The 12,684-nt window shown below is 38.3% G+C and overlaps 1 protein-coding gene across 4 annotated transcripts in view; it reads right to left on the bottom strand.

The window, feature by feature from the left end:
• Positions 1 to 1,515: 1,515 nt before the first annotated feature.
• Positions 1,516 to 12,684, bottom strand: part of ZBTB8A (zinc finger and BTB domain containing 8A) — a 61,187-nt gene continuing 50,018 nt past the window's right edge. For 3 of the 4 annotated variants that reach the window (XM_081818024.1, XM_081818025.1, XM_081818023.1), the window contains 2 exons: positions 10,647 to 10,816; positions 1,516 to 6,049 (listed from right to left, as the gene is read on the bottom strand). In XM_081818024.1, the coding sequence (XP_081674150.1) occupies positions 5,717 to 6,049; positions 10,647 to 10,816 (503 nt within the window). In that variant the 3' untranslated portion in view covers positions 1,516 to 5,716. The remainder of the gene's footprint in view (positions 6,050 to 10,646; positions 10,817 to 12,684) is intronic. The other variant, XR_014144788.1, reaches the window with a different exon arrangement.

The raw sequence follows: 12,684 nt of genomic DNA, 5'->3' as shown, positions 1-12,684 counted from the left end.
CTTGAATAAAAAATGATTTAATTCAATTCATTGATGGAATTCTAATGTGTAGCAATTAAGTTCCATAGTGCTTAGAGCGTGTCCTGGTTCCTTCTTCAAAAACAAAGAGAACAGGGACGCCTGGGTGGCTCAGTCGTTAAGCGCCTGCCTTCGGCTCAGGTCATGATCCCAGGGTCCTGGGATCGAGCCCCACATCGGGCTCCCTGCTCAGCGGGAAGCCTGCTTCTCCCTCTCCCACTCTCCCTGCTTGTGTTCCTACTCTATCTCTCTCTGTCAAATAAATAAAATCCTAAAAAAACCAAAGAGAACATTAAAGCTTGTAAAATTTCAGGATATAGTATTTCAGCCACCTATTCCTAATGCAGGTCTTATCAATCTGAAGTTCTGTGTGAATTCCCAGGATGCAAGACCCATAATCAGTGCATCCCAAAGTAAAAATGGACTAGTTTAAGACTACCCAATAATTTAGTGTCATTATTTATCCTAATAAAAAATTTAAGTAAGGGAACATATACAGTATCTTGACATTTCACAAAAATAAGTATGTTCCTAAGGTTGAGAACCAGTAAACTGGAAGGTCAAATGGTCTGAATGCCCCTCATAGCATCTGTATGAGGACAGAGGGAAACCTTGAAGAGGGGACCTGTTTTGCACAAAAGACCCTGGGAAGGTTTTTCCAGGCCCCATCTGCCAAAGATTGTGATTTGCCTAGGCATCTGTATTTTTATTTTCTGTTTCTTAAAGATTTTATTGATTTGAGAGAGAGACAGAGCATGGCATGAGGAGGGGGGAGGGGCAGAGGGAGAAGGAGAAGCAGAGAAGGGAGTCTGCTGAGGAGGGGCTCGTTTCAGGAGCTAGCTGCCCAACCAACTGAGCCACCCAGGCGCCCCAAGGCATCTGTATTTTTTTTTTTTTTAAAGATTTTATTTATTTATTTGACAGACACAGAGAGAGGGAACACAAGCAGGGGGAGTGGGAGAGGGAGAAGCAGGCTTCCCACTGAGCAGGGAGCCTGATGCGGGGCTCGATTCCAGGACCCCGGGATCATGACCGGAGCCGAAGGCAGATGCTTAACGACTAAGCCACCCAGGCGTCCCGGCATCTGTATTTTTAAAAGCTCCACAAGTGATTCTAATGCGCAGCCAAGGCCAAGAACTATGGTCTAGGCAGAAATGTTCCATTTTCCTCTGAATAAAAATAAGTTACTCTTTAATAAAGAAACTAAACAGTTGTAAATAATATCAACAAGGAATTAAAAGATTTTCCCAATGGGAAAATCAAGAAACTATATAAGGAATTCACGTATCTAGAAATCAGAAAGAGCAAAGCAAAGTATAATAAATTCTTAGATGTATTTTATGTTGTATTCCATTTAATAATGTTTGTAAATAATCTAATCAAGACCAAAGGTAGTGGTGACTGGCATTACATTGGTCACTGGTTTCCAATCTAAAGGTGGTAAGTTTCCAATGGCTTTTGAAACGGGTGTGAAAAAAAACAACAACAACAAAAAAAGATGGAGAAAGTTGTTTATCATGCTATTTCAGTACATAAAAGCCTTGAAAAGTTAAGAGGCCCTTGGCTTCTCTGGTGTATGGCTTATTGTTTATTAACATATTTGACCTATTGTTGGCATTGAATACAAATTCTGTAGGGAAAAGACCAACATGTTCGAAGATGAAGTTTATAGGTCCTCTGTGGATTTCATTTTTCTGGTCTATTCATGGCTCCATTAGCATGAATAGTTAAGAAACTCCTATATCAAAATAAAACATCAATTATACTTCACAATATATAAAGCCACTGGCTAAATAGTGCTGTTTCTGTGATAACCTGAATTTTACCATTAAAACTCTTATAACTAAAGTCACATCCTTTACATAATATTTATTCTGTATAGGATTTATCCACATACAATGACGTCAACTTTAAGACAACTGACTATTATTTGTATAAAGGCATCTTATAAAATAGGGTAATACACAACACACCTCAGTGAATTAAGCTGATATTCTAGGGTTCAGAAAATCTGATCATTCTAATTCCTGTTTTTGCCATTGTTTCAGGGGGTTGCCTTAGGGAGGTTGCTTTACTGTTCTGTGCCTCAATTTCTTTACCTTTCATGTGAGATAACTGTCCTATTTCATAGATATGTAAAGAATAACATAAAAATTATTAAATACTTTGCAAATATAAAATGCTATATAAATGATAAATAGTAATACTGATCCACTCTAATATAAAATAACATTTATAATCTAAAGTTTGGTCCTCCAGTACCTATCATCACCCCTCCCAGTTAAATACATCTTACACTATATTGCTTTTAGTGATTTTCCATAGTATTAAATTTCCACAGTATTAATTAATTTAGGATATATATATATATATACACACACACATATATATCCAATATGAGTGGAAATTTCAATGTATCTTAACATGACTGCAAAATAATGAATTCAGTTCTGAGCTCTTAAGTAATTGACACACCAAACTTTCTTCATCCATTAAGCAGTAATTTCATAGCATAAGAGCAGTTACTATGTTTGTTTTGATTCTATTACTCAAAAATACACTGTTGAAAAATGTTTTTCAGAAGTCTTGAGACATGATAACTATAGATGGAACATTCTATAGACTAAGGATGTGATCTGCTGCTCTAGAAGACCCTCTGATTACCAGCTTGTAAGCACAGTGAGTAATAGAGGTAATGAAGTGAGACCCCAATGCTCAAAGGGAATTCAAAAAGCTCTCCTGTTCCAAGGTTTTCAGTGCTGCCCTCCCGAGTTCTGCAGAGGTGTCTGGTGAAAGCTAGTAGGAGGCTATAACAAGAGCAGCTCTGATTTTAGAGTTTCTCCCTTAAATGGTGAGATTCTCTATGAAAGGGTTTGAAGAAAGGGCTTCTTGGGTGAAAAAAAAAAAAAAATCTCTTAAACCACTGATCCAGTCCATTTTGCTTCCTCCAGCCACTAGGCATGACTGCAATGTTGCTTTATTTTGCAAAACTTCTTCCCATCACCACACACTCTTGAGGACCAGAGTTAGAAGGGCGTTCAGAAGCTGATCAACAGCATTACTGTAAGAGCAAACTTTGTTCTAACCAACTCCCACTGTTTTGCTAATATTAAAAAAAAAAAATCCTTGGCATAAATAAAGCTTATATTAACAGATTATACCCCTATATAACATTTTCCCACATTTAAAAGCCAAAGAACTTTGTTTTCTCAGAAACCATTGATTTGACAGTCTCACTCTAGGAAAGAATCGGTCTCTGGTCTTAGATACATATGATATGATAACTGGAGTTATTATTTACAACTTACAAACGTCACAGATGTTCTTCTTTTATGATACTAAAATGGTAGAACAGATACACTGTCTAGTTTGACGAACTTGATGGCGGTTTTGTGGCGAGAGCTTGATGCTTGTTATAAACAATGAGAAAGCATTATTTCAGATAAGGCTGTCTAGGTGCTGGTGGCAGGGTGTTCCGTGGACTTTGCTGACGTTCATGCTGATGTTTGCATGCAGAAGCGTTAAGAGAACAGTTAGATCACAGACTAAAGTGCGTTAGAGCATACACATGCACTACTTCATTCTCATGAGTAAAGCTCCAATCACTCATTTTTCCTATTGGCTCCAAGGACTACAAATCAGATAATAATTTTAAAAGATGTTACCATCTGGTGAGACTAAAGAATGACAAAGTGTTCCCTCCCTCATTTGGATACAACTTAATTGTTAAGACTCCTGATTCAGGAACAGTCATGCTGGGAGAACAGTGAACTCGGTGCATGCCATCCAGTCTTGAAGCAACTGGAAATTTACCATCAGGGGAATCTTGGAAAGGTCTCAGCATTAAGTACCATAAAACAAAAACAAATGGTTGTTCATTCTATTTGTAAAAAATGTTTTAGAAATTAACCATTTTAGCCCTCCAGTTGGTATCAAGGACAATCAGGAATTAAAGAATAAGAGAAAAAATAAAGTGAAAAATATCATCTTGAGGGATGTCATGACATTTAGAAATACAGTATAATACATGGAGCCTCTATCAAAATTAAATTATATCAAGCTTAACTGTAATAATTTGAAGCAACCTTCAGTAAGGTCGGTTCTTCTGGGATTCAGATTTTATCTTCAGAACTAAAATAATGCTTCTCTGATTGAACTTTACTTTTAGAATGTTTCATAATTCATATAGGGGAGGAGTTTATTTTATTAAAAAAAATTTTTTTTTAAGTAACCTCTACACCCAACTTGGGCTCAAACTTACAACCCCCAACTTGGGCTCAAACTTACAACTCCCAAGATCAAGAGTCGCAGTCAGGCACCCCTTACAGGGGAGGAGTTTAAACACATCTTTATATCCTAGGAGAAAAGTTTGTTTTGAAAAATGATATAAACAAGATAAGAAAAATGCTTAAAGCATGTAAGAGATAACTTGTTCAAAGAGTGTTATACATAACATTTACATATAAATAACCTGACATTAAAAACAGTCAGTAGACACTGGAGGGACATCACTGAGCACTCTTGGGTAACTCTAGTCCAAGTTATTATGTGTTGTTGAAGCTTATTAAGTTCTCCTTTTATACTTTCTAATTTGAATAGGCTTTTTTTCTAATTACTGCAGATTGGTGAGGTTTGACTTCAATTCTTTGCCATTTCAGGAGACAATACGGGGACAGTTGAAAGAGGGCTGTTTAAAATCAAGACCTGTCCATCACCAGTCCCGCCACTTAAGCTTTCTGATTAATTTCCTCACTTGTAAATTAGAGACAATAATATCTACCTTGCTGATTAAATGAGAAAATGTGTGAGAGAGCACTTTAGAAATAATATAGCAGAACAATAAATGTTAGAAATTACTCTTGAGAACTGGTAACCTCCAATTTTCTTGTTCATCATTTTTTGGTTCTTTGTTTGTTTGTTTTCCTTTAGAGAGGAAGAGAATTATATTGACAGATCTTCACAAACTACCTTGACTTTTAGGCAGTATTTGTTTCCTGCTTTAGAAGATGATGTCTGTATGTAATCTCTGGTCTGCCTCTATTTTAGGTTTTGTTTTGTTTTGTTTTAAACAATACTGACTACATAAGAGTCATCTTTACCTTAATGACAAAAAATTCAAATATGAACAGTTTCACACATTTTAGATTTGTCTGCCATAATCCTAAAACAATATCTAGGATATTGGGATACTGAAAGGTTGTTTTAGATCTGAAATTAATAGAAAGACTTATAATTCAGTCAGATAAGGGTGCCAGACCCTTAAATGTGCTCTTACCTGGTTCCTTGTGAAAATTCAATATTGGTAGTTTGTGTTTTTGAAACACCTTGAAATTATCTTACTATAAAGTCTGGTTGTGGTAAATTTATTTAAAATATTTTCTTTGAGAAAAGCTTGCTAAGTAGATCTTTCAATATTAAAAGAAAAAAGGTATCTCTGTAATAAAAGGAAGAGGATTAACTGTTCATCCATCATGCCAACTCAAGCTAGGTCTTTCTTTCCAGTGCAGCAACGTATTTTAGGGCAACAAAGTTCAGAATGGATACCATGACTTGTTCAGAAAGCATGCAAGTTATATTAGGTCATCACTTTTAAGTCAGTCTGATACCTTTGTGAGCCAGACTCTGACCATGGAAAGAGAGAGATACAGGAAGTCAGCGTAAGTTGCAGACATGCCAGCTCTGTTGGTTCACATGTTAGCTACCTAATGTTGGGCTTTATCTCCTTCTCTTCTTCTTCTTCACTATCATCAACCTGTTGTATGACCAGATCAGCAGACCCATCCTCTACAATCTCCACGTATGATCTATTCTCATCTTCACTCAAGTGCCATCTGGAATCCTTATCTCCATCTGATGGGGACATAAGATGCTGTTCAGCTTCCAAATCAATGGGGAGGCTGTCTATGCCCACTTCAGCGAGGCACTCATTACAGAGTCTGTAGCGCCTGGTTCCTTCCTGGACCACTTGCCCTGTTAGATCAGTCACGTGGCGTTTGCATTTTCTGCAGATTAATTTGCATGCCTGGTGAATCTGTATAGAGATTGAAATAGTGATAAAAAAGGATTTTTCAAAAGCAGCACAGTTGGATATCTAGGTACCAGTTCATAAACTTAAGATGTCCAAAGCCAAGCACTAATATTAAATTAACATCTAATTATCAGAAAAAGATCACAGGTTTTGGTGATAAATTGACATCACAAATAAACACCACCTTTCTCTAAATGATGGCTATACCGTTTTTATGATTAATAACACATTCTTAATAATTTCACACATCCCTTAATCCAACAATATTTTGATATCTGAGGTAACAAGGGACACCTTCCCAGAATAATAATCATTGCAAACACTAAATATATCACTATTCTAAGGACTTTTTATACCTTAATTCTGGCAAGGGAGAAACCTCATTTCATGTGTTAATTTACTGTTATCAGCTAGAGAAAAATATATTGTCCCAAATTTAAATTTATCAAAACATATTTTTGGATAGAAGGATTATTTGCCACTTCTATTAATGAAAGATCCTGCAGAAAGAGGACTAGACTAGGAACAGGAAGACTTGGGTTCTAGCCCTGTTTTGTCATTTACTAGCCATGTACCTTGAAACAAGTAATTGAAAACAATATAAACCTGCTTCCAGGGTGATAGGCAAAGTATTTAACAACTCATAAGGTATATAGGCACCACCCAAACAGAATGGAAGCCTGACAATCAAAATGAACACTGGTCCTAATAACGCCCGTGGTGGTTCTGCTATATATCAGCCTATAATTATCTCTGCCTGCTTCCATCTTACTAATGAGAATACAATTCAGGTTGTGAGGACCAAATGAGTTAATATGTGTGAAGTGCTTTAGGAAAAAATTGTAACTGATAAATAATTACATAATTATAGTTCCTAATAAACAACTTTAACAGCTCTCAGAGCAGATTATGGGTTCTACTCTAAAAACCATTACAATTTTATAATGTTGAATTAATATTTATGGCATATTCATTTAGATAGAACAATATGGAAGTAGGCCACCAAACACAAATAGCAAAAAAAAATAAAAATAAAAAAACAACCAAGGAAACTAATGCAGTCTGGTAAAATATCTAAAAGAAAACGTATGGGACTACAACTCAGTATAGTTATTATTTTCTGCTGAACCGTTGACATATTAATCAGTAAATATTGAAAGTACACAATTTTAGTGTACCCTTATTGCTGCCGAGATAGAAATGTTATGGGTATCATATGTGGTATTGTTTTTGTTAGAAAGTTCTGGCACAGATTTGTGTTTATCCCCCAGCCCCTCGATTCCAATACAGTTACTAAGTCAAAGAAATTAAGTGAAACACTATAATGTTAAAATTGAAAATATCATCACAAACTCATTATTCAAAAAACACATATCTTCTAGCTCTGTCCACTGAAATAATGTAAGAGGAATGACCCCCTAGTAAAAGGGAGCACCCCAGGTAACCAAAGTTTGGTTTCTAATTTTTTTTTTTTTAAGATTTTATTTATTTATTTGACAGAGAGAGAGACAGCGAGAGCAGGAACACAAGCAGAGGCAGAGAGAGAGGGACAAGCAGGCTCCCCGCTGAACAGAGAGCCTGATGTGGGGCTCGATCCCAGGACCCTGGGATCATGACCTGAGCTGAAGGCAGCCGCTTAACCGACTGAGCCACCCAGGCGCCCCAGTTTGGTTTCTAATTTTACTCCCCATTAAAAGGAACCAAATGTCCTTTAAGAAATGGCTGATTCCAGGTTTGTGACAGGGAAAATACAAGGTGAGCCTAGGGAAATTTGAGGGCCAGAGAATGAGGCCACCTTGAATATGTAATGGAGTTATGACAAAGGGACACAAGAACCAGCTTCAAGTTGTCCTCACTGGACAAAACTAAAAATCTGAGTATCAGAAAGAATAATAATTGTTGTAGATCCAAACACAATGAACCAATGAAAATTCATGAGACTATATGCTATTTTAAAAAAAACAAAGCCAGAAAAAATTCATATTACCATTTGAAACTGCTATTAAATCAACTCTTTACTTTGAAAATTGATAATTAAAGGGAAAGAATTAAATATTTATCCTGTTTCTCCTGTAGTAACTGTATTTCAAAGTAATAGTGACTGAATAGTCCCAGGTGATAGAGGAAAGTTTTACTTTATAGAATTCTAGCTAATAATGTAAAAGAAATGATAAAATTAGTAAATCATTCTATAACCCAAGTAAAATTAATAATCTGGACAGAGTTTATCAACTGATATTAATACCATTAAATGAATGGTTGATGGGGAAATGGATAGTAGCATAATGCCAACATAGCTCCACACAGATTCCTTTCTAATCACAAGGTGGCACCTTTAACTGAACAATGGCGGGATCACAGTATCATTACCCTAACTTAGTGACCAATCTTAACAATATGAATGATGGGTCCAACAGATATTATGTGTCTCCTAATGTGAAACATTATGAGATAAATACTTTCATCCTTGATGTGTTCTAGCTGAAAGTATTTACCTCGAATCCATTAAGCCTTTATTTATTTATTTTTAAAGATTTTATTTATTTATTTGAGAGAGAAAGAGAGTGTGTGTGAGCAGGGGGATGGGCAAAAGGAGAGGGAGAAGCAGACTCCCCACTGAGCAGGGAACCCATCAAGGGGCTTGACGTAGGGCTCGATCCCAGCAGGACCCTGAGATCATGACCTGAGCTGAAGGCAGACACTTAACCGACTGAGCCACCAAGGCGCCCTTCCATTAATCCTTTAGATAAAACATCTAGTTTATAGAAATTGCAGGGGGACAGAGGAACAAGCTAAATGACACCAGTGAAAGCAAGCAGAGAAATCGAGAGGTAGGTTATTTTGTAAAATAATTATCTTGATATCTTCAGTAAGTCAGTGTTATGGAAATGAAAAGGGGGGCAGGGAGGACTATGCTCTCTTAAAAACATATTTAAGGGACTTAAGGAGATATAATACAGGATCCTGCATTGGATACTGGTTTGGACAAACAAGCTATAAAAGGTATTGGGGGATTACAGGGAAATTTGAAATTGAACTGGATGTTAGATAAAATTTTATTGAGATGGAAAGGTAGAGATTGTTCACTAATGATAGCAGGCACAAACAGTACGATCTAATTTGGTTAAAAAAAACCCTACATATGCATGTGATAAAGTCTTTTTTTTTTTTTTTAAGATTTTATTTATTTATTTGACAGAGAGAGACATAGCGAGAGAGGGAACACAAGCAGGGGGAGTGGCAGAGGGAGAAGCAGGCTTCCCGCCCAGCAGGGAGCCCGATGTGGGGCTCGATCCCAGGACCCTGGGATCATGACCTGAGCCGAAGGCAGACGCTTAACGACTGAGCCACCCACGTGCCCCGCATGTGATAAAGTCTTAAGAATGGTAGTATCTGAGAACGCCTGGGTGGCTCAGTTGGTTAAGTGTCTGCCTTCGCTTGGGTCATGATCCCAGGGTCCTGGGATTGAGTCCCACATCAGGCTCCTTGCTCAGCAGGGAGCCTGCTTCTCCCTCTGCCACTCCCCCTGCTTGTGTTCCCTCTCTCGCTATGTCTCTCTCTGTCAAATAAATAAATAAAATCTTAAAAAAAAAAAAAAGAATGGTAGTATCTGGGTGGTGAAAATAAAGTATTTTTATTTTCTTATTTTTACCTTTTATAATGCATATTCATTGCTTTTGTAATAATAAAAGGTTCTTTTTAATTACAAAACAGAAACAAAAACCTAGCTTCATAAGGGTAATGAAGGCAGAGATTCCTGGCACTGAGAACACCTGCAGACACCTCGCACTGAGAAAAGGGGCGGGCACATAGGTGCTCAGTATGTATTTGCTAACTAAGTATAGAGTAATGCATGGAGAAATCCCCTTCAGTAAGCCACTGCCCTTTAAAGTGAAAAGGGGCTGATATAAATGGAATAGAAGTATTAAGTAATAGAACACAGATTTTGGAAAACATTCTTGCCTCAAGACGAACAGCAGAGTAATTCGAACGTCCCTACCTCAGCCGCCCGCCAGAGCACTGAGGAGCAAATTCCCTGAGATCTTCCTGACCGCTGACGGTCCCGTCCCTGACTGGAAGAGGCTCTACTGCCCACCTTGCTCCCTTCCTTGAGGAGACTATAGATAAAGACTAGAAAGGGGGTACAGGGGCCAGAGGACGGACAGCAGAAACCAGACCGAGATCCCACCAGAGAAACATTCAAGAACCACTAGTAGATGCGGAGCATCTGCAGTGGTGATTCTGACCTGGAGGTTCAGATGTCTTTAGTTTACCTTGTCTTTGGCTCTTGACAAGACCAGTACATAAAAACGTATTCGATTTTAAATGAACTAAAATGCATATTCCAAAAATAGAAAAATAATTTAAAAAATAAAATGGATATTCAAAAGAGTATCTCCTACTTAAAGGTCTCAAGGGTGAATAAAAATATATCTATATTAAATTCTGCATTATGTGCAAAGTAAAAGCATTAAGCCGGAAAAATTTCTAATACAGCCGAGTTGTTTGAAAAGATTTCCCTCAGTAAAGTAGATTATCTGACAGCAGATAAACCCACACATTTCCTAAGAAGGAAAATGATGAAAAATCAGGTACGTACTGTTCGGAAATGGCTACTGAGGTGGTCCAGCCTGCTAAATCTTTTCCCACAGGCTTGACAGGGATAGGGCCTTTCTCCCGTGTGGCAGCGAAGGTGACGCTTCAGGTCCGCCTTCCGCTTCACCACGTGTGTGCAGTATGGGCACTTGAACCGCATCCGGGGCAGATCATCTGTCAGGAGACAGTTTGATTAAATCACTGGAAAGTTCATCACAACAATTCTAATAACATGAGGAATCCCAAAGGAGTTGGTGAGTCCGATCTTGGAAAGGCAGGAGAAAAGGAGAAGGAAGAAAGGTTATTAAGACTCAATTGTCGGGCGCCTGGGTGGCTCAGTTGGTTAAGCGACTGCCTTCGGCTCAGGTCATGATCCTGGAGTCCCGGGATCGAGTCCCGCATCGGGCTCCCTGCTCGGCGGGGAGCCTGCTTCTGCCTCTGACCCTCCCCCCTCTCATGTGCTCTCTCTCTCTCATTCTCTCTGTCTCAAATAAATAAATTAAAAAAAAAAAAGACTCAATTGTCCATGCAATCCAGAGTCCAGAACTGTAACGGCAGCACTTGGGAGATTTATAAAGTTGGGGTAAATTTAGACTCTCGCGCTTATCTTCTCATTCAGTGTTGTAGAGTCACTGGATTTGAAATGTAAAAAGGTAGTGCTGGATTTTAAAATTGGAGATACAAAAAAAAAAAAGACAAAAACAAAAGAACTGGAGGTACAACCCAAAAGTATTTCATATTACAGCTTTTAGTAATGTGTTTTATTTACATATTTTTTTAAAGATTTTATTTATTTATTTGACAGAGAGAGACAGAGCGAGAGAGGGAACACAAGCAGGGGGAGTGGGAGAGGGAGAAGCAGGCTTCCCGCCGAGGAGGGAGCCCGATGCGGGGCTCGATCCCATGACCCTGGGATCATGACCTGAGCCGAAGGCAGACGCTTAACGACTGAGCCACCCAGGTGCCCCTTATTTACATATTTTTATCCCCTTGCCTCTACTTTTTCGTACACTTGTAATACTTTTAAAGGTGAAAAAATGTCAAGGATATTTAATTTTTTATTTTAAAACTCATGTATTCAAGGGGCGCCTGGCTGGCTCAGTCATTAGAGCATGTGACTCTTGATCTCTGGATTGTGGATTTGAGCCATATGTTGGGTGTAGAGGCTAGTAAAAAAATATATAAACTTTAAAAAATAAATAAAACACGGGGCGCCTGGGGCGCCTGGGTGGCTTGGTTGGTTAAGCGACTGCCTTCGGCTCAGGTCATGATCCTGGAGTCCCGGGATCGAGTCCCGCATCGGGCCACCTGCTCGGCGGGGAGTCTGCTTCTCCCTCTGACCCTCCTCCCTCTCATGCTCTCTGTCTCTCATTCTCTCTCGCAAATAAATAAAATCTTAAAAAAAACAAAACAAAAAAAAAACACGGGGTGCCTGGGTGGCTCAATCGGTTAGGCGTCTGCCTTCTCCTCAGGTCAAGATCCCAGGGTCCTGGGATCGAGTCCTGCTCAGCGGAGAGCCTGCTTCTCCCTCCGCCTGCCTCTCTGCCTACTAGTGCCTCTATCTCTCTGTCAAATAAATAAATAAAAAATCTTAAAAAAAAATAAAATAAAAAATAGACAAAATAAAACTCATGTACTCAAGATGTTAGGACTGGAGGCAAACGTCATCAATTAAATAGCCATTAAACTCAGCTGTTCATTATTGAAGTTAGGTTTGCATAACCTAGAATTATCAAAGTACAGAGCCCAAAGAGAGAAAAGATCACTCTTTTGAAGTTTTAAAATGCAACAAAGATTTCTCATTTTTGTTCTGTTGTTTCTGTATGTCTTGGTCAATGATCAGAGCTCAGCAGGACTTTCAGTAAGCTCTGTAATAGGATACAATTTCATGTATTTTCAGGTTAGTACTACAGGAAAATGCAATTAGTAAAGATCCAGCTGGTTGCTTCTTATTTTAAAGTATGTTATCTACAACCAAATTATTTTTAAAAATTTATGTGACGGGGTGCCTGGCTGGCTCAGTCGTTAAGCGTTTGCCTTCG

Source organism: Leptonychotes weddellii, chromosome 4 (assembly GCF_054177405.1).
Source record: "Leptonychotes weddellii isolate Sample4059 chromosome 4, ASM5417740v2, whole genome shotgun sequence".
NCBI classification, from domain to species: Eukaryota; Metazoa; Chordata; class Mammalia; order Carnivora; family Phocidae; genus Leptonychotes; species Leptonychotes weddellii.
The sequence above is the reverse complement of the archived record's forward strand: the minus strand, read 5'-3'. Positions and strand labels throughout refer to the sequence as shown.